Genomic DNA, 25,535 nt, shown 5'->3' on the forward strand with positions numbered 1-25,535 from the left:
AAGAAGAACCTCCGGGCGGATAACGCCTTCATGCTGCTGACGCAGGTGCAGGAGCCTGGCTGGGGCACAGGTGGGTGGGTGGGTGGATGTCTGAGGTTTTGATGCCCTGGGAGTGCCCCACCCCTTTGCCTTGGGGGCCTCCTGAGTTTTCTAGGTGAGTTTCTAGGTGCCTTGGCAGCCTGTTGGCAGGCAGGGCTCCCACTAGCTTTGCCCTCTTTTCAGGGGCTCAGGTGAGGGGAGGAAGGCGTTCATGTTTTTTTGAGAAGGTCCCTTTCGGGCTCTGTGTAGTCAGCTGGCTCTGGTGGGCTGATGGGGCTGTAGGGGACCAGGAGGCCTGGGCACAGGAGAGTATGGGGGGCGGGGGGTGCCCTCTCTGTGGTGAGTCACAGACAAATTAGATTGCAAATCCCTTGCTGAGGTGTCACCTGGGCCTGGGCCCTGACCAGCTATTCACTGAGTCGCTCTGAACTGCCAGGGTCGGAACTGTGGTGTGGGGCCTACTCCCAGGCATCTGCTGAGATGTGGGCCATGTGGAGTGTCTTCACCAGGCCCGGGCGGAGAACCGGTTAGACAGGGGTTAGCTTCCTGGGCAGAAGTGGTCAGAATCTTCTCTCCTCCCTGCCCCCTGCCCTGTGTACCATTCCTGGTGGAACAATCTCAGATGGGCAGGGGCACAGCGCTTTTGTGTGGTCCTCTCCCCGGGGGCCCACCTCCCTTGGGTCAGCCCTGTCTGCTGAACCACTACAGGCCCAGCAGGGTCCTTCCTTCACTGGACCCTCCACCCAGGCAGTGGTTACGTAAGTCTGTAAACTTGGAAAACATCTCCCGGCCTCTGGGGTTGACATTGTGCGGGCACCCAGGCCCTGAGACTTGAAATTTGTGACAAGTTTTGAACCAGGAAATCTGTCTTGGATTCTGTGTCGGGGCTGGCTGTTGATGTGCTGTCCCTCGTAGGCCCGGCTGTTTGACGAACCACAGCTTGCCAGTCTGTGCCTGGAGAACATCGACAAAAACACGGCTGACGCCATCACCGCAGAGGGCTTCACGGATATTGACCTGGGTAAGGCCTGTGGGGCACCTGGGAGAGGTCACCTTATCTCCTGGCTCCGCCCTCTGAAGGCAGGGTGGGCACTCCTCCTGCAGAGGCCCAGGTGCTGCGGGCCAGAGGGCTTCTGCCTGGCCCACCCACTCTGCTGCTGTCAGTGACAGGATGGTGGATGGGCGTGGCCACGAGCCGGTGAAAGCTCAGTCACCAGCATAAGCAGAGGCTGCGTGGTGTGCCAACGACCCTCCCTGGCTGAGACCACGGCGTCCACGTTGATGTGGCTCCCCTGTCCCCCGCAGACACACTGGTGGCCGTCCTGGAGCGGGACACGCTGGGCATCCGTGAGGTGCGCCTGTTCAGCGCCGTTGTCCGCTGGTCTGAGGCCGAGTGTCAGCGTCAGCAGCTGCAGGTGACACCTGAGAACAAGCGGAAGGTCCTGGGCAAGGCACTGGCCCTCATCCGCTTCCCACTGATGACCATCGAGGAGTTTGCCGCAGGTAACGCTCAGGGGGAGCAGGAGCCGCTCCGGAGGAGCGTGACCTCCCAGGACCCTGATTGTGACTCAGTTGCATGTCCCCCCGGGTCTGGCACCAGCCATATGTCGGCCTGAGAACCCCGCCAGGAACACAGTGTGCCCTCTGTGCTGAGGACACTCTTCATGTTGATGGGAAGCTTGGACTGTTCACAAATGTATAAACACAGCACGACCCACAGATGTCACGCAGCCATCCCGTATCTCGATGTTTCCTTCCCGCTGTGTCTCCTGTGTCCACACACGTGTGTGAGTGTACCGGCCACTGAGGGTCCCTGTCTTGGGCTCACATCCCGAGGGCTGGGCTCCAGCTTCCGTGTCCTTGACAAGCCTGTGAAGGGGTGGGAAATGGCCAGGGTTGTGGTGACCCTGCGCAGGGCCTGGGTCTGGGCTGATGTGGTGGCCCTGACTGTGCCTCCTACCCCATGTGGATGCCCACATCTTGGGGCCATTTGAGCAGCTGACTTGGAACCCCATCCCCCAGGACTGGGCCTCCCTGTAATGTCAGTCTCCTGGCTGGTGCCAGCCTTAGCCTTGGAGCCAAACAGGCCTAGAAGGTTCTGGATGGGGCTCTGTGATGCAGGCCTGTGGCCAGTGCATATTGGCCCCCATCCACTTGAGGCCAGGAGCACCCCCCAGTCATAACCACCACAGATGTCTTCATACCTCGCCTGGTGTCCCCTGGTGCAGCACTGGACTGTCCCGTACCAAGACACCTACGGGGCCCTTGCTGGGCCCTCCCTCTAGACTGGCTTTCACCCCTAAAGCCACTCTCCTCAAGATCCCCCAGCCTAGCTGGCTGCCAGAGCCCCCAGGTCTCAGGCCCTGTGACAGGACGCACCTTCTGGAAGTGTCATTCCCTCGCCCCCCGCCCCCCCAGCTTGAAAGTGCTGGGAATGACTGTGTCCTGTGTTTGAGTTGGGCCTCTGGCCCTCTCTTTCTGCGGTGGGCCCCACAGGCTTCAGCCCTTGGTCCCTCTGTGTTTTAGAGAATCCCCGGCTTATGTTCCACTGGAAAACACAAGTAGACATTTGAATCCCCTCTGGCTGCATGGGTGGAGGTTGGATGTATTTTTCTTTCTGCATTTCCTATGCAGAGATTAAAAAACCAGTGGTCAACATTCTGCGTTCAGTCTTGTATCGTCCTTATTCCTGACCCATAGGTGTGCCGAGCCCCTGTTGTGCAGGTCTCTGTTGATGTGTTGGGCTGTGGGAGCTGTGAGTGATGCTGTGGCCAACCTTCTGCAGAAATGGATTCCGAGTTAGAAAATAAGTCATTCTTGTAGAGCTTGAGGCCTGAGTCCTGCCTTCTGACCTGGAGGTGGAAGAGCGATGAGCAGGGCATGTGTAAGGGTCCCAGGCCCTGGTTCCTGCCCCAGCCCTGCCTGTCCTTGTATGCATGTGGCCTCCATAGCTGCTGTCTGGATTCTCCCCTCGCCGCTCCCAGCCTAAGGCAGATCCTGTCACCTCCCTGTCTGTCAGCACTGCCTGGCCAGGATTCCCCAGACCAGTGGTCGCCAACCGGTGATCCGTGAGGTCCGGAAGGTTGGCGACCGCTGCCCCAGACCACTTTTAGCTACTGATGGCTCTGAGTGTGCCACCTGTTCTGTCAACTAGGGGTGGGCTTGAGGGGTGGCCCTGGTACTGGCAGGGAGACCTGGGGCCATTTTGCCCAATAAGCCAGCTAATCAAAGCATCAACCCCAGGTCTGCGTCGACTCCTCCCCAAGTGCCAGAGCAGAACAGTCCTATCTCAGGGCTGCCTGGACCCCTAACATTTTGCAGAAAATCCAGCGTCACTTTTGAGGAGCTGTGGACTTGAGATGCCCATGCATTCCAGTGTCTTCTGTGTGCTGGGGTTCACCCCAGCCTTCCCTACCTTGTCCTTAACCTCAAGCCAGACCCCACCCCAGCCCGATCCACCTGCCCCCTGTGCCTGCAGGGCCTGCACAGTCAGGCATCCTTGTGGACCGCGAGGTGGTGAGCCTCTTCCTGCACTTCACCGTCAACCCCAAGCCCCGTGTGGACTTCATCGACCGGCCACGCTGCTGCCTCCGTGGGAAGGAGTGTAGCATCAACCGCTTCCAGCAGGTGGAAAGCCGCTGGGGCTACAGTGGCACAAGTGACCGCATCAGGTGGGAATGGGTCGGCACTGGGCACAGGATGTTGGGTAGGGTTGCTGGGGATGGGATGAGGGAGCTGGTTGTCAGGAGTGAGGTAGTGAGCGTAGCTGCTGGGGGCCCTGGGAAGGGGCTCTAGGAGTCAGCCCCACCATGGGAGGTCTCCAGACCCCAGCACCGAGGTGGAAGCCCCTGTGCCTGTGTGCTCTGGCTGGTTGCTGCCCTCTGGTTGAGTTTAGCACCTGTTCCTCTGTCCCTCAGGTTCTCGGTCAACAAGCGCATCTTTGTGGTTGGCTTTGGACTATATGGCTCCATCCATGGGCCCACAGATTATCAAGTGAACATCCAGGTACCCACCCGCCCTAACCCCACCTCCAGATCTAGGCCCCATCCCCAGACCGGGCCCCACCCTACATCAGGTCCCCTGATCCCACCCCACCCCAGTCCCACCCTTCCCATTGTGCCCCACCCTTCTCAGGATCCCCCTTCAGATCCCCATCTCTCCTCTACTAGGGTCTGTGCCATGTCACACCACATATGGAGGGAATGTCCTGGAGTCATTTCCTCGGAGGGGACTATGCCCCCAACCCCATGGGCCTCCTATGGGTCACAGGCTGGATGGACCTTGTGCTGTCAGGCCTGGGGTGGCGTCTAGCCCTCCCTTACACCCGTGGGGTCCCATGGGTGGAAGCAGAGGGAGGGAGGCCCTGGGTGAGAAGTATCTGGCTTCTGCCCTTGCAGATCATCCACACAGACAGCAACACGGTGCTGGGCCAGAATGACACGGGCTTCAGCTGCGACGGCTCCGCCAGCACTTTCCGAGTCATGTTCAAGGAGCCGGTGGAGGTGCTGCCCAACGTCAACTACACAGCCTGTGCCACGCTCAAGGTGTGTCTGACCCTGCCCTGCCCCACACAGAACCCCGACTCTGACCCCAACTCTGATCCCTGAACACTGTTCATTTTCTTTTTACTTCATCTGTCTTTTGTGTTTAATTTTTGAACGGCTTAGAATTCTAGTTTGGGTAGTACAATAGTCCCATCTGTGGTTTTAGTTGTCTATGGTCCAAAATTATTAAGTGGAAAATTCCAAAAATAATTCATTCATTTTAAATTGTGGTGTGCCATTTTGAGTAACATAATGAAATCTCACTGCTCCATTTCGTCCTATCCAGTACCCTGACCCTGATATTGACCCCCAAATCTGATCCCTGAACCCTATCCAAGACCCTGACCCCAACATCTGAACCTGACTCTGATCCCCAAACCCTGTCCAGGACCACAATTCTGTCCCACGTTGACCTTAATTTTGACCCCTAAGCCCTACCCTGGATTTTATTCCGCCATGACCTTCTACACTAACCTCAACCTTGAAACCAGAATCTTCTCTCCAGGACCCTGACCCCCCATTCACCTCGGATGGCGTGGGGCTCAGAGGGGCTGGAGGACCTGCCACCCTGAGGTCCCACAGCAGACACTCTGTGGGGCTCTCCTGCCCTCTGCTCAGTGGCTGCCCCAGTCCTGGGGAGGGGTGTCCTGATCACAATATGGCCCCACCCCACAGGGCCCGGACTCCCACTACGGCACCAAAGGCCTGCGCAAGGTGACCCACGAGTCGCCAACAACGGGGGCCAAGACCTGCTTCACCTTCTGCTACGCGGCCGGGAACAACAACGGCACATCCGTGGAGGACGGCCAGATCCCAGAGGTGATCTTCTACACCTAGGCGCCCAGACCCCACGTGGGCGTGAGGTCAGCAGCTCGAAGCCGCCTGAGACAAGTGGACCACCCTGCCCCACACCAGCCCCGGCAGACTCCCCACACCGTGTCTACCCCTGGCCACGTTTCTGGGTGTCTCTGTGGTGGTGAGCATGGCTGCCTGTTCAGAGGAGCCAGGAGGTGGCCAGGCAGGCAGGGCTGTGAGACATCCCTCAGGACCGGGGGTGAGGGGAGCCCCTGGGTGTGGCGTCCCACCCACCACCCCTGCAGCTCTGGGCTGCCTGGCGGTAGGACCATGTAGGCCGTCATTTTGTTTGTGTAACTGCACATGGCAATGCATCTTGATTCCCCTTTATTCACCTGGTAGGAGTAAGGTGTGGGAGCGCCTCTCGTGCGTTTGATTGGGATCTTCTGTTCCTTTCATCTGGTCTGTTCACTGGGGGCGCTCAGGCCACCCTGGGCTCGGACCTCAGGATGCAGGCCTGAGCCCCAGGGGATAGGACCCTGGGGGTTTTGCACCCCTCAAGGTCCTACAGGTTAGCTTTCCTGCCAGGCTCCTCCCAGCCCTGCAGCTGAGGGCACAGGCCTCAGCAGGTCTGCTTGGGAGGGGCAGTGATGTGGGCCAGCCACGTGGTCACGTCCCCCATTGGCTCATGGGGCCCAGGGGGCCCTGCCCATTTGCCCAGCTGTACATACTGTCTCCCTACCCCATCCAGCCCCCAAGTAAGCGCTCTGCCCAGAGGTGCTGGAGGGCGCAGCCCCTCCCTTTACTCCCAGGTTCTCCCCATGTATTTCTGCCCGTGATTCCTTCTGGAAACTGTGTTCTCCCTGAAGCCATGAAAGGTGTGCCCTCCTCACACCACCCCCCACCCCAAATGATTTTTTTAAATAAAGGAAAAGAAACACCTGCTTTGACCTGCTATGTTTCTTCCTCTCGGAGCTGGCAGGACCCTGTAGCTCTGAGCCCTGGTGCTGTGCTCTCTGTGGCTGTTCCCCCACTGTAAGAGGGAGCCTGGGACCCCCACCTACATCAGAAATTGCTGCCTCCCAACAGTCCCCATCAGGAGGCATCCATAGTACATGGGGGACTCTGGGCAGGTTGGGGAGCCTCCCTGTGAATTCTGTCCTCTTCATGAAACCTCTGGGGCCTCGCGCTGCTGCTGCTGTACAACAGTGGGGGACCCTGAGGTGGGTGAGCAGCATGGCCATGGCCACCAGCAGGGAAGGCCACACTGTGGAACTGAGCCCAGGTGGGGCACCTTGGGGCCTCCTGGCACTTTCCCAATGTCAGTAGGGACTCTGCCTCAATGAGCTGTGCAAGGATCTTATGGGCTCTGCCCTCCGGACCAAGCGGGTGGCAGGCACCGGAAGTACTCAGCTTTGTCCCCAGGCCGCACCTGTGTAGGGTCAGGTAACCTGACCTGGGCAGCCTCCGCCTGTCTCTTAGCTGTCACGACAACGTTCAGCATCCAAATTAAAATTACAGAGCATGGCCCTAGCTGGTTTGGCTCAGTGGATAGAGCATCAGCCTGCAGATTGAAGGGTACTGGGTTCGATTCCGGTCAAAGGCACATGCCTGGGTTTCGGGTTCGATCCCCAATAGGGGGTGTACAGGAGGCAACCGATCAATGATTCGCTCTCATCATTGATGTTTCTATTTCTCTCTCCCTCTCCCTTCCTCTCTGAAATCAATAAAAAATATATTTTAAAATGTTAATAAAAAAATTACAGAGAAAGAGAAAATAGAAAACAGGAACAGACTCAGGTATTTAAGAAATTGGAGTTATCAGAGAATGTATACATTCAAGACAGTGAAGGACATGAACAAAATAGATACAATAATGGAGAATTTCAACAGTTAGAATGCCTGTTTGACATTTTAGAACTGAAAAATGCAGTATCTGTGATGAAGAACCCAGTGGCAGGAGCAACAGAAGACAGGATTAGCCCTGACTGGACTGGCACAGTGATAGAGCGTCAGCCTGTGGACTGAAGGGTCCCAGGTTTGATTTTGGTCAAGGGCACATGCCTTGGTTGCAGGCTCAATCCCCGGCCGTGGTTGGGGCACATGCAGAAGACAACCAATCGATATGTCTCTCTCACAACCATGTTTCTCTCTCTCTCTGTCTCTCACCCTCCCTTCCACTCTCTCTAAAAATCAATGGGAAAATATCCTCAGGTGAGAATGAATAAAAAAGATAAATATCCAAGGTGAAACAGCAAAAAGTAAGAAGAATGAAAAACAGCAAAGCATAGATGTGGCACCCAAGGGCCTAGCACCTGTCAGTGGAGTCCCAGATGGGGGTGGGAGAACACCACACAGGCTGTACAAGATATGACAGCTAAGAATGTTCCAAAATCAATCAAGACTTCAATCCGACGGACAGCCTGGGGCCCGGTATATGGCCACGGATTTACAGTTCTGGACTCCATGCCTTGTCACAGCCAACAAGTAAATTCTACCTGTACATGACCTGGTGACCTGATCCTGGATCATGCAGGGGGTGGGGGAGAGCTAGCGCCTCCGAGGCCAAGCTGACTCTCCTCACCAGTGGAGGGGGCTCCCAGGCCTGGGGCTGCGCCAGCCTCCGCCCTGAGAGCAACAGTGGCAGTGGCACTGACTCATCAGCCAGCAACTCCCTCCTAAGGGACAGCCAACCTATCGTTCGGCTTAAGCTGCTACCCATAAATGAGAGATCTAGGAGCTGCAGATCTAGGACAAGCAGCCAGCAGAAGGGACTTCATGTTTTCTGGGGATCTTCTGACCAGACTTGTGGAAGGGGGACTGAATCAGCTGCCATATAATACAGGGTGACCATTCCGACAGGTGCAGTAGGAAGGAGTGAAGTGTGAGAAGGGAAATTGTGGGGTCTAACATAATGAGAAGAGGCACTAGAAATACTGTAACTGAAGCTGTAAAGGTTCTTATTGAACAAGGAGTTCTACCCAGTATTATCATCCTACTTGGTCTGTTCTCCACACCTCATGGTGCCAAATCAATCATTCAAGAGTTTCCAAAGATCACAATTTTAACTGCTGAAGTTCATCCTCTTATACCTACACATTTTGGACAGAAATACTTGGGAACAGATTAAGCTATTGAAGTAAAGTTAATTATTTTGTATAATATTACAATTATATTTTACCCCGTTTTACTGATTCACATGAGAAATGGCAGAGAAAACTGTGTTAAAGATACTTTGTAATTTTTGGACATGGGTATAGTAAAAAGAAAATATTTGAGGCTTATTTGTTTGGTTATTTCTTGATTGTTGGCACCAAATTCTAACAACAAAGCACAGACAACTCTTAGAAAATATTTTTAAATACTATTCTTATGCAAATTGCTCCTTAGTACATTGAAACTGTTCCCTAATTTATGAACTTCAGTTTGGAGATTGCTTACGCCACAAAAAACCCCAAAATTTGTTATTTGGCCCACTATAGTTTGCATTTTGTTTAGCTTGCTTTTAGTTCTAGGGAGTTTTCATTTATGTGGCTGCTTTCACCTTCCTCTATTATTTATTCCCAGTATAAACATGCTGGTAACTTGGAGAAGATGAAAAAAGAATTCCTCCTTGAATTTTACATTTCCTTAATATCCTCACTCAATTGGCAGACCAAGGATATATGGTTAGTTAGCTTTCCAGTCAAGCCATTATGTTCTTCCTGACTCATTTCCTACCCTGTGCAGTGCTGGTCGTTGCTTTGCCAGTGTATTGTAGTGAAAAAAATGGTGGGGCATTTCCTGCAACTGGAACTGGAACATTAACTTACACACGAACCAGGGATACCTGGATGCTGACAAGGGAGGGCTAAGTACTGTTAAAGCCATCAATGCCCTAGAAAGAAATTGGTGGTGGTTTTCTGAAGTGAGGGAGGAAAGGACAGGTTTTTTTGCTGGGTTTTATAACCAATAAGTAAATGAAAATGCTTGATTTTTTTTTTTTAATCCTCTTCAGAAGATTTTTTTCCCCCCATCATTGATTTTTAGAGAGTGAAAGGGAGGAATGGGGGGGGGGGGGGGAGAGAGAGAGAGAGAGAGAGAGAGAAAGAAAAACATTGATGTGAGACACATCGACTGGTTGCCTCCCACTGTGCCATGACTGGGACTCAAACCTGCAACTGAGGTGTGTGCTCTTGCCCAGGAACCAAACCCTCAACCTTTGGGTCTGCAGGCCGATGCTCTAACCATCTGTGAAAAACTGGCCAGAGTGAACGTTTTTAAATCTTCACCCAAGGATATATAGGGTGTCCCAAAATTCACGCAAGATTTGAATTTTGCGTGAGCATTAACAACAACAACAAAAAATAAAAGCCTAATTTTACTTGGTTTATTGAATCAGATTCTAATATCTGTTGCCCTTTGATTTCAATCCCTTCAATTTGATAAGCATTACCAAGTACCAATTATGGCCCAGGAGCAGGGACAATGAAGACCACGGCTTTGCGTATGTGCCAGCAAAGCCGTGGAGGCCATTTACCCAATGTGCTAGTCCATACATAACCCTATACTGTATACTTTATGAATCAATAAAAATTTACAATTTTTAATTATAAACCTGTGTTTTCTATCAAAATTACTTCTTGCGTGAATTTTGGGACACCCTATATTTAGAAAGAAGAAGCGAGAGGGAGAGGGAGAAACGTCAATTGCCTCTCATAGGACAGAACCCCACAACCTAGGTATGTGCCCTGACAAGGATTCCAACCTGCAACCTTCTGATGTACGGGAGACACTCCAACCAACTGAACTACCTGGCCAGGCTAAAATGCTTAATTTTTAATTTGAATGTTTCTACTAGAGGCTTTTGATTTTGAAATTTGTTACTTTTTCATGTTTGTCAACTACAGATAAATTAAAATGGGACATGTCCCATGCATATTTAAAAACAATCCCTAAAATTTATGTGTTCATTTTTAGGCTTTTGAAAGGAAGTAAACCTTTTTAGAAATAGGTGTTTCTGTCCTGAAACTTGCATGTGAAACCCTGGTCTCATTTTACCTTGATATTAAAACATTTTAACAGTGGGGGGAAAATCAAGATCAATCCACACATGTACAAATCTCAGTAACCCAAAGTAGGATTTTTAAAAAAATTATGTGGCCCTAGCTGGTTTGGCTCAGTGGATAGAGCGTCGACCTGACCACTGAAGGGTCCCGGGTTCAATTCCAGTCAAGGCCACATGCCTGGGTTGTGAGCTCGATCCCCAGTAGTGGGTGTGCAAGAGGCAGCTAATCAATGATTCTCTCTCATCATTGATATTTCTCTCTCTCCCCTCTCCTTTTCTCTCTGAAATCATTTTTAAAAAATACATATACAGTCTTCGGGTTACGTCGGACTCGAAGTACATTGTTTCGTGGTTACGTGGCCATCTCCCATTTATTTATAAAAAAAAAAAAGTTACGTCATTTCGACGTATGTCCATATGTGCTTTATGTTTTTTATTATTTATTTACCACAAGGTCAGGAATTGTTATCTTTCTTTTACATTTTTTTTTACTGTTTCACTTCATTACTGCTGTGTATGTGCTCCATGTGAATGACGTAGGTGCTTATGTAGGTGGGTTCCAACTTACGGCAAAAATCGCGTTATGTCGCGCTGTAGGAACAGATCTCCGACTAAACCCGAGGACCTACTGTATATACATAAAAATTATGTGTCCCAGCCGATGTGGCTCAGTGATTGAGCACTGACCTATGAATCAGGAGGTCACGGTTTGATTCCTGGTCAGGGCAAATGCCTGGGAGGCGAGTTTGATGTCTCTCTCTCTCTCCCTTCCTCTCTCTCTAAAATTAAAAAAAAACAATACCCACATATCTTCGGGTGAGGATTAAAAATAATAATTACAGTAAAATAAACAAAAAGAACACATTCACTACAGAAATCAGTTGGTTGGGTGTCCTCCTGTGCACCAGGAGGTTGCTGGTTGGATTCGGTCAAGGGCACATGCCAGGCTTGTGGGCTCCATCCCTGGTAGGAGGTGTGCAGAAGGCAGCTGATAGATGTTGCACTCTCACGTTGATGTTTCTCTCTCCCTCTCCTTTCCCCACTCTCTAAAAATCAATAAACTATTTTTAAAAATATTTTCTTTATTGATCTCAGAGAGGAAGGGAGAGGGAGAGAGAGAGAGAGAAACATCAATGATGAGAGAGAATCATTGACAGGCTGCCTCCTGCACAGCCCCAACTGGGGATTGAGCCCACAACCCAGGCATGTGCCTTTGAGCAGTTTGAACCTGGGACCCTTCAGTCCACAAGCCAACACTGTATTCACTGAGCCAAACCAGCTAGGGCAATAAACTATTCTTAAAAAAAAGCCCTACCCCGTTTGCCTCAGTGGATAGGACATCGGCCTACAACTGAAGGGTCCCAGGTTAGATTCCGGCCAAGGGCACATGCCTGGGTTGCGGGCTCGATCCCCAATGTGAGGCATGCAGGAGGCAGCCAATGGGATTGATGTTTCTATCTCTCTCTCCCTCTCCCTTCCTCTCTGAAATAAAAAAATTTTTTTTAAAGTAAGTAAAATAGAACCATCATATGACCCAGCAATTCTATTTCTGGGTGCATATCCTGAGGAAATGAAATCAGGATCTCGAATACCTGCACTCCCACATTCACTGGAGATTAACAACTAGAGACCCAGTACACGAATTCGTGCATCAGTGGGGTCCCTCAGCCTGGCCTGCGGGATTAGGCTGAAACCAGCTTTCTGACATCCCCCAAGGGGTCCCGGATTGCAAGAGAGCACAGGCCAGGCCAAAGGACCCCACTGGTGCACGATTGGGGCTGGGGAGGGACACAGGAGATTGGCCAGCCAGGTGGGACCATGGGAGGGCTCCAGGGCATGTCCAGCCCATCTTGCTTAGTCCTGATTGGCCTGACCCCAGCAGCAAGCTAAAATACCAGTTGGAGCGTCTGCCCCCTGGTGGTCGGTGCATGTCATAGCGAGCGGTTAAGCAGCCTTAGCATATTATTAGCATATTATGCTTTGATTGGTTGAACGGATGACTGGACACTTAGCATATTAGGCTTTTATTATATAGGATAACCAGAATATGGAGACAACCTAAGTGTTATAGACGGAGGAATAAAGAAAACGCAGTATATGTTTTACATACATACATATGTAGTAAATATAATTCACTACGTATGTATGTATGTAAAAAGAATAGGATTCAGCTTTTAAAAAAGAAATCCTGCCATTTGCAACAACCTGGATGAATCTGAAAGACATTATGCTAAGTGAGGTAAGTCAGACACAGCAAGACAAATGACCTCACTTATAGGTGGAATCTAAAAGTTGAGTGCTGCTAGTGTTGCTCAGTGGTTGAGCGTGGACCCATGCACCAGGAGGTCACCGATTTGATTCCTGGTCAGGGCACATGCCCAGGGTTGCAGGCTCGATCCCTAGTAGGGGGTGTGCAGGAGGCAGCTAATTGATGTTTCTATCTCTCCATCCCTCAACCTTCCTCTCTAAAATAAAAAATAAAAAATATTTAAAAAATAAATTTAAAAAAACAAAGCTGAAGTCATAAAACCAGAGAGTAGAATGGTGGTCCCTGAGGGTCAGGGACCAGGAAGATGTTGGTCAAAGGGCACACTTCCAGTTATAAGAGTAAGTCATGGGGATCTAATGTACAGTGTGGTGACCAACGTTAACAATACTGTGCTGTGTTCTGACAGCCACTAAGTGGTCTCACCACACACACAAAGGACACATTACCCATAAACAAGAGGGGGAAAGTGCCAACAGAAATGGACATACAGAAGACCTGGCTGTTAAAATTAAATGGCAAGGACAATAAAGTTACTGCTATAAGTCCGTTAGAAGAAAATGGGGCAGGAAGGTGAAAAGATGGATTTCAACCAAGAAGTAGAAACTACAAAGGGAGAAATGGAAACTAGTACTAAAAATATCTACAAAGAATTTACTGGATAGATGAAGAGCAGATAAAACACACAAAAGAGAAATAACAGATGCTCTTTGACTTATTATGATGGGATTACATCCCAATAAACCCATCATAAGTTGAAAATATTTTAAGTCGAAATGCATTCCAAACATCACAGCTAACCTGGCCCACCATGAACATGCTCACAACATGTATAACCTGCACTTGCCACCCTACCCAGAATCACAGGAGAGGCTCATACCGCACACTGCTAGCCCAGAAAAAGATAAAAATTCAAAGTACTGAATGAGTATCACTTTTGCACCATCATAAAGTTGAAAAATCATAAATCAATCCATTGTTCAGTTAGTTACTCTCAGTATATCCAAAGATAGTAAAATAATCCAAAAAATAAAAAAACAGAACAGAGTATCAGAAACCTGTGGGATCATGTATAATAGTCCTACGTATAGGTATCTGAAGCACTGGGGGGGAAAGAGAAAATGGGCCGAAAAAACAAACAAACCCAAAAAAACTAACAAAAAAAATGGAAGACATAAAAGCAGGAAAGTTTCCAAAATTGATGAAAGATATAACTCAAAGATCTAAGCAGCTCAGCAATGTACAGCAGGATGTATACAAAGAAAACCACACACCATCATCAAATAACAAATATAAAGAACAAATTCTTAAAAGCAGCCAGACAAAAGGATACCTTACTTTGAAGGGAACAATGCTGACAACTCAGCTCTCATCAGGAATGTCTTTAAAATCCAGTCACCTTGCTTCATGTGTTTTGAAAAGCCTGACGACAAATTCTCTTGATTTGGTAAATTGTTTTGTCTTCTTACCTGTAGATCCTGAGGATTATCATCTTTAAAACAGAATCATTTTACTAGGCTCTGTCATGTACATGATGGTTTTCTAATGTCCCCAGGTGTACCTTCACCTTGGAGACTCAGGCCTCTTCTCTACCCACTGGTAGATGGAATGTTTCCAACACCAGTTCTGATTTTCTTCAGAGACTGGAATGACATATCCTGCCTTCTGTTTGCCGTCACCGCCACCTCCGATGCCTCACCCTTCGTGGTCCTCTCTTCATGCTCTTGTTCTTCTGCTTCCAAAGCCCTTCCTCAAACCTTTCTGAGTCTTGGCACCTTGCATTTTATTCTTTGTTTCTTAAATAATTTCTCAGATTTCCTGAGTTCAAGCCGCTGTTTCCAGTTTTTTCTTGCCCATTTCTGCCATTAGTTTATGAATTTCTAATCCAAGATGCTTTCACACCGTCAAGTGCTATTGGGGGCGAGTCTGGCTGTTCTCCTGGGCTTTGCGGTTTCCACCTTGGGAGGTGGGTTTCCCATCTGCAGGTGGGAGGACCACATTCTGGATTCCCTAATTCCTTTGCCTCTGACCAGCCCTCCTGCCTGCATGCCCCACGAGACCTGTAGAGGGGCAGGAGTGAGCAGGAGGCCAAGATCCCACAGGAGAAGTGGGAACAGGGTGTTGAGCACACTTGGTCTATCTTCTGGTGGTTCTGTGTTATCTGAGGAGAAAATGCTGGGCCAGTCAGTTAAGAGTCTGCCATTGTCTTCAAGACCTGGAAATCCCATTAAACTTTTTCAAGGATGTTGACTTTTATCATTGCTTTGTTGGCTACTATCTGAGTCTGCTAGGGTGGCCCTGAGCAGCTCAATCCACAGACGTTTCTCACAGTGGAAGAGGCTGCAAGCCTGAGGTCAAGGTGCCAGCAGGGCTGTTCCTGGTGAGGGTACCCCTCCTCCTGGCTGCCTTCCTGCTGCATCCTCACATGGTGGAGAGCGAGCCCTGGCCTGTTCCTCTCCTGACAAGGATACCAATCCTGCCGTGGAGGTCCCACCCTTGAACCTCATCTAACCCTGATCACCTCCCAAAGACCCCACCTCATAACACTATCCTCTGGGGCAGTGGGTGTCAACCCATGAATGTGGGAAGACACATTCAGTCCACAGCCACCCAGTTGTCCTGTCGGCACTCACAGCCTCTTTCCGCTCGCTCAGTGCTTGGGTGCACTCAAGACATCATTCTGCCTGACCAGCGTGGCTCAGTGGTTGGGCCTCGAACTATGAACCAACCAGGAGGTCACAGTTTGATTCCCCGTCAGGGCACATGCATGGGTTGCAGGTTCATCCCCAGTGGAGGGTGTGCAGGAGGCAACCAATCAATGATTCCCTCTCATCACTGATGTTTCTCTCTCTCTCTCCCTCCCTCTCCCTTCCTCTCTGAAATCAATAAATTAAAAAAACAACTTACCATCCTGATATAACAAGTACCTTGTTTCTTCTGGAAAGCAAGCCACTTAATGTTTTATTCTATGTGTGCATAATTGGCGAGGTCACCTGCTGTTCTACACTTGTGATCTCTCCCTTTCTTGTCATTCAGTAACAGTGGGGGTTTTTGCCTACCCACCAAGAATACAACCAAATCCAGCTCTTACACTCACTTTAGTTGTTCCTTTGTTCCTGACCATCCATTCTTCCCTGGCTACCCAAATCCTCTTTAGACACCACCTCCTAGGCTGTCCCTTCCCAGGGATGCGGGCATTTGAACTGCTGCTCGTCTCAGCAACGCCCTCTCAGAAAAGACCGGACACTATACTCAGAACTGGTTTCATTTTCCTTTATTTTTTTAAAAAAGCCCCTAAGTTCTATGGCTTCCAGGAAGCATCAGAGAAACAGAAGTGCCATTTCTGTACACTTTGTAAAGCAACACCTAGATGCACACACCTCCGCCAATGCCCCAGCGGCTCCGCCCGCCCGACTGACTGCCTGGCCTCGGCCGCACCTGTGGGCTGAGACGGGGCTCTAAGGCGCTTGTTTCCTGCGGCTCAGTGACACTGGGCACAGACACAAGAGGCCCTCACACCGGGCACAGCCCTGGCCTAAGTGGCCACACCGGTGGCCGCCCCAGGCTCCAGGAGCAGGTGCAGCAGAACACCTGTGGGCCACACCGTCCAAGCTTTGGTGCAGCATTTTGGTTGGGGTGCCGCTCCCACCGCGCCTTCCCCTTTGGTTTGGGGAGGCCCAGAGCGGGCTCACCCCTGGCAGCAATGCCCCACAGCGCCCCCTCGAGAAAATGGCCTTTGGATAGAGGGAGACGAGCTAGACTTTATGACACTAATGGGGCAGGCAAGCTGGACGGCGCGGTGGCCGGGGCCTCCAGGTCACACTACTCACTTCAGCAGACATGGCGAAGGGGCGCAGGGCAGACGGCCGTTGTGTTTTCTTTTCCTTGTTTTAAATAGTTAATGCTCTTGGAAGGGAGGACTAGACACAGGTGTAGAAATTTCGGCCAAAGTCTTATGTGAAGGAAGTAACCCACGAGGGGTGAGCAGCTCCGGGCCACAGTCTATGTCTTGGCTGTGGGCCATCCAGACGAGCTCCTCCAGGAGCTGCAGCGGAGGGTGTGGGAACCACCGCCAGGGTCACTTGTGCCTCTGCAGTGATTTCCTCTTTCTCCTCTTGAAGAAACAGCAGCACCTGGGGAGGGTGAGAGTGGGAAGTGGACACAGGTTGGGAGGGACAAGTTGGGTGCAGAGTAGAAAGGAGGTATCAGCTGGACCCAAGGCATCTCAGCCCCCAGACGCTGCCCAGGGTCTTACTTGGTGTCATCTGCCACCTCTACCTCTGCAGGCGCTGTGATGGGGGCGTTAGAGTGACCGGCAGTGGGATCGTCAGCATTCAGCTCCCCATTGGTGGAATTCAGTGCCTGGGTGAGTGGGTAGCAGAGAAGTCACGTGGGCTGTGATCTCCACCCCCCGCCCTCCCAGGGTTGTTGGGGTCCTTGGCCTGGCACCTCACCTGGTTTTTGCTGTATAGCTGGGCTTTATCCCTAGGCTGAGTATGCCCAGGCAGGTCGGTGTGAACTGTGCCAATGGGCGTAGGCTGCAAGGAGGGCAGGACAGGGTGCTGAGGCTGGGCACCACTCCACCCCTATGAACCAGGGTCCTACCTGAATCTGCACCAAGGCTCCAGGTACTTGGGTCCTCCTCCAGCTCAAGGCACAACCCCCAGGTCTAGGGTCCCACCCTCCACATTCAGGGTCTCACCCCCCACATCTGGGGTCCGACATCCCCAATGCCCTGGGACCCCCTCAATGCCCTGGGCCCCCACATCCAAGGTAAAGCCCTCAAGTCCAAATCTTTCACAATTCCAGGGCCCCGTCCCACATACCAGGGGCTTCCCCGCCAGTCGTACTCGTAGTCAAACACAAAGCCGCTGCGGTCGAAGAGGTCTGTGAAGAGCTTGCGCAAGTAGTCGTAGTCAGGCTTCTCGAAGAAGTCCAGGCGCCGCACATAGCGCAGGTATGTGGCCATCTCCTCTGAGAAGAGCCCAGCAGGGCTGGGGGTGGATGTGGGCAAGGGGGCGGGGATACGTGGGGGGTGGGGGAGGACGGCCGCGGCAACAGGGACAGCGAGGGCAGAGAACACAGCACTGGCTGGGGAAAGCCCTTACCTGGGTGGCTCTCGCAGAGCACCTCAATGGGCGTGGCCCGCTTGGTGTCCCCGATCTTCTGGTAGCGCTCCTTGAGCGTGTCCGCCTGCAGGCAGAGTGGTCAGCAACATCACTGGGAGCCATGACCCACCCCACACCCCCACATGCCCTGGCTCACCTTGAGCCCCTGCCAGGGCAGACTGCCACGCAGGAAGTACATGAACATGTGGCCTAGCGCCTCCAGATCGTCACGGCGGCTCTGCTCTGAGGGGAAACAGCAGGTCAGCAGGGGAACAGCAGGTCAGTGCATTCCCCCCACCTCCCCAATCCCCGCCCCTGTGCCCCTTACCCTTGCCCAGGTGTGTATTGATGCTCATGTAGCGCGCTGTGCCCGTCAGGCTCTTGTGCTCGCGGTAGGGGATGTGCTTCTTGGTCTCCGGGTCGATGTACTCCTTGGCCAGGCCAAAGTCGATGATGTGGATGGCATGCTGCCGCTTGCTGCCCGGCCGCCCCACCAGGAAGTTCTCGGGCTTCACATCGCGGTAGATGAGGCTCTTGGTGTGCACATACTCCATGCGCGTGATCTAGGGGCAGTGGGCAGGTGTCTCCATCTGCCTAGGTCCTGCCGGGTCCCTCCCGCAGCTCCCTTCCCCAGGCTCCGCCCCACTCCTCTCCCTGCCACATCCCACCCTGCAGCCAGGGGTCCCATAGCCCGCACCAGCTGGATGGCGATCATGAGCACAGTCTTGAGCGTGAATGTGCGGTCACACAGATCGAATAGGTCCTCCAGGCTGGGCCCGAGCAGCTCCAGCACCATGGCGTTGTACTTCCCGCACGGGCCAAAGTAGTAGACCTGAGGGACACCCTCTGCGGGTGGAGCATGCACAGATGCCTAGGGGGCCTGCAGCAGGCCCCCACTGTCCCCACGCCCGCCCTGCACTGCCCCCTGCGTGGCGGTACCTGTGGAGCTGAGCTGCTTGTAGAAGCGGTATTCCAGGTGCAGCTGCGGTGCCCTCGACTTGATGGGCTCCTGGAGGGATGGGGGGGGTGGAGGGTTACCTGGGGTGTAGCACTGCCCCTCCTCCTGCCCCAGGCCCCACATGGGGATAGTTTCTGCTGTGTGTGAAGAACCTGGACTCACCAATTTGATAGCTACGTATTCATTTGTATAGAGATTCTTTCCTGTGGAGGAGAGAGAAGTCAGCACAGCAAGGCCACTCAGCCCCATTCCTCCTCCACCCAAGCAGGAAGGAGACCCTGCATGACCTACCCCCTCCAAGGGGAACCTTCTGTTCCCCGGTAGCCCCCTTGAGGTTGGCCCTGTCCTCCCAGGTCCTGGGAGTGAAAAGGATGCCTGCAAGATATCCGCACCCCTTTAGGTGTCTCCATCTGCCCTGAACCCTCACATCTTGGGCTCCCACCCTATCTTACTGCTACTCTCTTCTCTATAGCCTCTGCCCACCACCATCTATGTACTCCAGATCCCAGCCCCCACCAGCCCCATCTAGCTCACCCAAGCACTCCCCCTAACCCCGCCTCCACCACTCAAGCAGCTATCCCCACAAGCACACCAATGTGCCCCAATTTTCCCATCAAAAAATGGAACATGGCCCTTCTCAACACCCACTGCAACAATGGGAACCAAAGACATCCATATCCCCTAAGCATCTCCCACCCCCCCATCACTCCATCCCCAGGACCCCCATGGGTGGTCTCCTCAATGCCTCTACATGGGTCCTGTAGACAGGTGGCAAATAGTCAGGACCAGTCCCTCCGATGCCCATCCATCGGGTCCCTCCTACCAGTGGACCTCACTCTGCCTCCCCTCCCTGCCCCCCAACCATCCAACCATCCAACCATGGTTCATTCCAGCACCTTCCTCCCCTCCCCTCCGCCCATGACGGTGGAGTCAAGGCCACTGGCCAGAACCCACCCTACCCCAAGAGGTTTGTCATGACATGCAGAGGACTTACCCCAGGTGCCCTGTGTCTTCCTCCTGCACACACATCCCCCCCCACAACTTCCAGGCTGGCTATGTCAGATTAGAGCCTGCCCATGGTGCCAGCAGGCAAGAGCCAGGCTGGCTCCCCCAGGTAACAGAGCCCAGCAGGCCAGGGTGGAAGACCTGCCCCCTCTCAGGTTAGAAAGATCACCTGACGCAGGCCTTACTGAGCCCACCCACCAGGACCTGCAGGTGCCCACAGAGGAAGAGCTAACACCCAACCTCACAGAACTGCTTTTCACCTGTTATAGTCTCTAACGCCAGCAGAGTCCCAGATGGTCCAGCCACTACTGCTGGGTGACCTGCCGCATAAACAAGGGGCCACCCCAATCCAGCCCCTTGTGTGCATTTGAGAGTTACTGCGCACGGTGCTGTGTACACCGTACCACCATCTCTGGTCCAACGGCCCCTCCCAGTGTTGTCCTGTCCTTTGTCCTGAGACTACCATCACCGGGTCCTGAACACCACACACTGTGTGTCCGCACCTCTAGGCCTCCCCTTACTCTGCCTGCTGCAGCTGGACAGTCAGGGTGCCATCTTCACTCTAGCTATTCCTGCCCCACCCACGTGGCGGCAGACACCAATGTGTTCCACCTCAGAGGTTGATGCCAGGGTTCCCCACAGTGTTAGTCTGCTCCACTGGTCACAGTCACTGCCTTCTGTGTGCCGAGGTGTCCACACTACCGTGGCACCCAGCCGTGGGTGTGTCTTCTGCTCTGCTGTGACTATTCTAGGTCCTTGGTTTCCATGGTGGTTCAGAGTCAGCTTACTGACTTTCTCAGAGCCCTGAAGGGTGTCCTGGTGTCTGCAGCCAAACCGGAGGAGGTAACATCTCATACTGAACTGTCCCATCCACCCCTGGGAATGAACTCCCAGCGATGTTCTGTCGCTCTGAGAGAGCTTGCCCAATCTTTGTTAGATTTATTCCAGGAACATTTGAAGAGTTTTGGCATTCTTACTACTGGCATTGTTTTTCTTTTCACAGACACCCATTAGAAGGAAAAGGGAGCCTCCTTTTAGTCCTGGTTCTTGGGTTTTGTTAAAAAATAAGTGTCCCTCCTGTGTTTTCATCCCACCATTTTTAAAAAAAATATATTTTTATTGATTTCAGAGAGGAAGGGAAAGGGAGAGACAGAAACATCAGTGATGAGAGGGAACCATCGATTGGCTGCCTCCTGCACCTTGGACTGAGGCTGTAACCCAGGCATGTGCCCCTGACTGGAACTGAACCAGGGACCCTTCAGTCCGCAGACCGACGCTCTATCCACTGAGCCAAACCGACAAGGGCGACCCCACCATTTTTTTATGGAAGCTTTAAACACAGAAAAACAGAAGGAACTGTTCAGTGAACAGCTACATCCTCACTGCCTATATTACACAATGAACAATTTGCTATCTGTTCTGTTGCATATCTATCAGTCATGAATCTCTCTGATTTGTAGATACTCCAGCCTGCAGGTCAAGTTCTATCTATAATAATAAAAGCATAATATGATAATTAGACCGGACGACCTTCCAGACGAAGCCGAAGCCGAAGCGGCGGGGCTGAGGCAGAGGTAGCCGCCACAGCGGGGAGCCAAGCCCCTTGCACGAATTTCGTGCATTGGGCCTCTAGTGTGTACATATAGTTCTTGTTTACCCTGTGGGAAGTGACATTTACCAAGAAATGCACACATCTGAAGGGTGCCATCTGATGAGCTTTGACCAATGCATGTCCCTCGGCAACCCCTACCCTTATCAAAGCACAGAATGTCCCCACCACTCACACCCCTTCTTGGACCACCCCCACCTGCACCAAGACAGAATCATCTGGTGTGTTCTCCCCTCCTGGTTCCTTTCACATGGCATGATGAATTCCTGTGCTGAGGCATGTCCGTGGTTCCTGGTGACAGCTGAATGAAGCCTTACCCCATCAAGGGGACCTATCCGGTCAGCATGGGGACACGTGGGTTGTTTCATTTTCTGTTATAAGCAGAGCTGTGGAGAACGTTGCCTATGGGCCTTTCTGTGGGCAGGCTAGTCACTCCTCTAGTAGGTTTGCTGGCTTGTACTGCCAATGTGGGTGCCTTCTGTGCTTCCCGGCCATTTGTCTGCTTATGCAGTGTCTGTTCAAATCTCTTGCCCATTTTTAATTGGAATGTCTGTCCTTTTATTATCAAGTTGTCGTCCTTTCACGTATCCTGAACATCAGCGCTTTGTCAAATGGTGCTCTGAAAATATTTCTTCCCAGTCGGTGGTTTGCCTGTTCTAGCTCACAACGCTTTGTGAAAGATATTTTAAACATTCATGAAGTCTAACCGATCCTTTATGGTAAAAGGTCATTTTATTCTGTCCTGTTGAAACTTCATGTTTTGACTGCATATGAATTCTAGGAGAGCCAACGTCCTTGGAGTCCAGCCTGAGCTTAAAGTGAGCACGCACATGTGTTTGTGCACACGCATCGGCATCTGAAGTCTGGGTTTATAGACTTCTGGGGGAGTTCAGGTGCTCTGGGCTCTGAGAGCCTCACCAATGCTCATGTTATCAGTTTGACCTATGCATGCAGAAGGCGAGAGAATCTGCAAGGCCTAGCAGAGAACAACTCCTACGGGGCTATGAACAGGAAGAAGATTCCAGAGGCCACACAAGATGGGAAGATACTAGAGATGCAGTCATCCAGAGCAGAGAGGCCTCCCTGAACTTCCCCGACCTTAGGCTAAGAACCCAGAAAGCCCACATGTGGAAAGAGGGGCAACTCCAGCCCTTGAGTAATGTCTGCTCTCTCAGCCCATCCTAACAAAACCAAAATCAGTCCCTGATGGAGTCAAGATAAGTCTTAAGACGAACCTCAACCCAGACTTAAAAGTCCGCGACATGTGGCATCCACAATGTCCAACATACAGTAAAACATTACCAGACACGAGAAAAATAGGACTGCAAAAAGGAAAAACAAAGTGAAATGCACCACATACGTAGGCATTTATAACAGTTACAGGTTCAAGGATTTAAAGAAAGAATGGGCAAAATAAACAAGCAGATGGGAAGTCTCAAGAGAACAGGATGGGAGTCAAATGGAAGTGAAAAATACTGTGAATGAAATAAAATATTCACTAGATGGCCCCAACAATAGATTGGACACTGCAGAGAAAAAGAAGGGTGAACTTACAGCAGGGCAATAAAAACTATCTAGACTGAAGCAAAGAGAGAAAAAGACAGAAGAACATGGAAAAGAACTTAAGGAACTATGAGACAGCATCAAACACTCCTAACATACATGTCATTGGAGTCTGAGAAGACAGTAAACTGAGGCAGCAAAAACACGATGAAATAATGGCCTAAGTTTTTCCGAATTTAATTAAAAAGTGTCAATATACAGATCCAAAAAGCCCAATGAATCCCAAGCAGGATAAATACAAAGAAAACCACACCTAAACGATGCAGAATCAAAATTTGAAACCAAAGAATATCTTCACAACAGAGAAAAAGACACATATCTGAGAACAATGCTCAACATTAGTTATCAAGAAAAAGCAAATAAATCCCAGAGACAGCACTTCACACCCACTAACAAGGAAAAAAGCCTGACAACCCCAACTGTTGGCGAGGATATGAGATAACCAGACTCCCATATGCCACCTGAAGGAGAATAAAGTGTACAACCACTCTGGAAATCGGTCTGGCAGTTTCTCTTAAGACATACGTCCCCCGTGACCCAGTGCTTTTAACAAAAACACTCATACACAAGATTTGGAGAAGGATGCTCAGGACAGTTTTATTTATAATAGCCAAAATCTGGGCATAGCCAAATATCCCTGAGCAGGAGAACGGATGAACAAAATGGGGAACAATCATACAAATGGACAGAGTAACAAAGAGCGACTAGCTATAGACACACATGACAACATGGATAGTCTCAAAAACGCACTGAGCAAAAGAAGCCAGGCAGAAAAGAATATATACTCCATTTAAAAAAAAGTTTCAAGCCAAAAGCCGCTACACCTCCCCAGACCCTTTTATATGCCCACACATCTTTCTGTGCAGACCTGGACTGTTTAGGCTGCTGCTCCAAACACCAAAGAACAGGACCCATGATGATGTCTGAGTCCACAAAGCTGTATAGCCCTCCCCAGCCCCACAGGCTTCAGATCAAGACTGGGCCCAGGGACATGTATGTGCACACACATGTACACCCTACCAGGGCAGCAGGGCAGCTCTGTCAGGGGAAGCTGAAGAGTTGGCCACCATGCTGCCCAGGTCCCTCTGTGCAGGCTGAGTGAGCCTGTGGGGCCCCGTGCTCTGGGAAGGTGTTTGTCTCTCCTCACCCACCACAGTCTTAGTTAGCCGAGTGCCTGTCCTGCATGCCCTTCCCACCAGCAGACAGAGTTGGGCCCCAGCCCCTGATGGTACATGGACTCAGAAACCCCAAACCTGGGGCTGCCCACAGCTCCTGACAAACAAATGCTAAACAGTGCAACCGCTTAGACACTGGAGGCTTCTATGTCGGCTCTCCCATATGTGGACTTGGATCCCCAACAGAGCTGTTCCTCAGACACAAAGGGGAGAGGTCAGGAGTCTACCCCTCTTCCCAACCTCCTCCTCGGGGAACAGAAACACACACACACACTTACCTGTGACCTGATCGCAATAATCAGGGAGGTCATCTGCAAGTGACTGCGAACTCATTGGGCAGCCTTCCCCCACCCCATCCCCTGAATGCAAATGAGCGGGGCTCACCTAGCCGGAGCTCCCCGAAGTTGCCACAGCCTATCTTCTTCCCGACCCGGAAGTTGGGGCCCACCATCAGGACCCCCGAACTGGTCCCCGAGTTCCGGACGCTGTGGCTGGTCCGGCCACCGGCCTTGGACATTCTCCGGCCCTCCTCCGACTCCCCTTTCCCTCCTTTCTTGTCAAAATCCATAAGTTTGTGGTACCCTGGCCTCTCCACGGTGACTCTGCTGCTGTACAAATCCCGGGTCTATGGAGACCTGAGGTCACGGGCGGCTCTTTGGGGCTAGCACACCATGGCACCTGGCGGACTCCTGGCTAATGAGATGTGGGTGCTCGCGAGGGCCAGGCCGTGGAACTCATCTCGGTGGCCTCAAAGTTGCACGCAGGGGGAGGACACATTCTGCTGACAGGTCCCGCCACCTCAAATCTTGTGGCTCCCAGCTGGGGGGAAAACAGAGACACAGGTTAAAAGATTGAGACCCACCTACCCACCTGCCCATAATACAGCCCAGGGTCCAGAGCACAGCCTGGCACGGTGGCATTAACTAACAGGGCTGGCACAGCAGGATGGCATTCTGGAAAGACCTCTGAAGGCACAAGCGGGACCTGTGACTTTCTGAGGGGCAGAGGCCACGGTGAATTCCATGTATCAAGGTAGTAAAGATGCTCATTGTTGAGTGCTGGCCCACAACACAGCTCAAAGACAATTGCACTGGGAAGGGTGAATTCTAATCAAGTGACAGAGGCCCCAGAACCAGGCAGGGAGCCCCAACTTGGATGCAGAAAGGAGCAAGGGCCACCCTGCCCACAGCCCCTCCCCCCAAGCGAAGGGGTCATTCCTCTGAAGAAGGAAGAGGAGAGACCGCAGAGCCCCCTCCTCGCCACTGACTGAGGATCTGGCCAGCTACTGATGGGAGTAGTAGTGACTTGGACATGGTGACACCATGAGGCCTTGGGGGCAAGGACCCCAGGGGGATCTCAACCCATGACCTGGGGCTCCCTCACCCTGAGGCCAGAACAGGGCCCTGGGGATGATGAAAGAGAACAA

At 51.7% G+C, this 25,535-nt stretch overlaps 2 protein-coding genes across 6 annotated transcripts in view; one reads left to right on the forward strand and one right to left on the reverse strand.

The window, feature by feature from the left end:
• BTBD2 (BTB domain containing 2) overlaps positions 1-6,323 on the forward strand; it is a 7,776-nt gene extending 1,453 nt beyond the window's left edge. Inside the window, 7 exon segments of the mRNA XM_006109849.3 lie at positions 1-45; positions 955-1,060; positions 1,345-1,542; positions 3,518-3,710; positions 3,957-4,044; positions 4,437-4,583; positions 5,259-6,323. The exon segment at positions 1-45 is cut by the window's left edge and continues 28 nt beyond it. Of these exon segments, the coding sequence (XP_006109911.2) occupies positions 1-45; positions 955-1,060; positions 1,345-1,542; positions 3,518-3,710; positions 3,957-4,044; positions 4,437-4,583; positions 5,259-5,420 (939 nt within the window). The 3' untranslated portion in view covers positions 5,421-6,323.
• Positions 6,324-15,950: 9,627 nt separating this feature from the next.
• CSNK1G2 (casein kinase 1 gamma 2) lies at positions 15,951-24,928 on the reverse strand. Of its 5 annotated transcripts, none has more exons than XR_002832211.1 (11): positions 24,494-24,928; positions 18,920-18,960; positions 18,739-18,808; positions 18,497-18,645; positions 18,128-18,362; positions 17,957-18,042; positions 17,800-17,884; positions 17,542-17,665; positions 17,146-17,229; positions 16,947-17,053; positions 15,951-16,824 (listed from the first exon to the last, which is right to left on the reverse strand). XR_002832211.1 is itself a non-coding variant. In XM_006101168.2 (11 exons), exons 1-11 carry the CDS (start codon positions 24,675-24,677, stop codon positions 16,770-16,772), a joined length of 1,248 nt encoding a protein of 415 aa, XP_006101230.1. In that variant the 5' UTR covers positions 24,678-24,928; the 3' UTR covers positions 15,951-16,769. The 5 variants fall into 5 exon arrangements, 1 of the variants encoding a protein (XP_006101230.1); XR_002832209.1 differs by having other exon boundaries at positions 17,518-17,665; XR_002832212.1 differs by having other exon boundaries at positions 17,542-17,685.
• Between the last annotated feature and the right edge of the window lie 607 nt (positions 24,929-25,535).

The sequence above is a fragment of the Myotis lucifugus genome, unplaced genomic scaffold (assembly GCF_000147115.1).
Source record: "Myotis lucifugus unplaced genomic scaffold, Myoluc2.0 scaffold_342, whole genome shotgun sequence".
Lineage (NCBI taxonomy): Eukaryota > Metazoa > Chordata > Mammalia > Chiroptera > Vespertilionidae > Myotis > Myotis lucifugus.

Coding starts and splice junctions, on each gene's coding strand:
- CSNK1G2 (XM_006101168.2), bottom strand. CDS start 24,677: ATGGATTTTGACAAGAAAGGAGGGAAAGGGGAGTCGGAGGAGGGCCGG. Junction 18,809..18,919: donor AATACGTAGCTATCAAATTG/GTGAGTCCAGGT, acceptor CCATCCCTCCAG/GAGCCCATCAAGTCGAGGGC. Junction 18,363..18,496: donor TCATGATCGCCATCCAGCTG/GTGCGGGCTATG, acceptor CACTGCCCCTAG/ATCACGCGCATGGAGTATGT.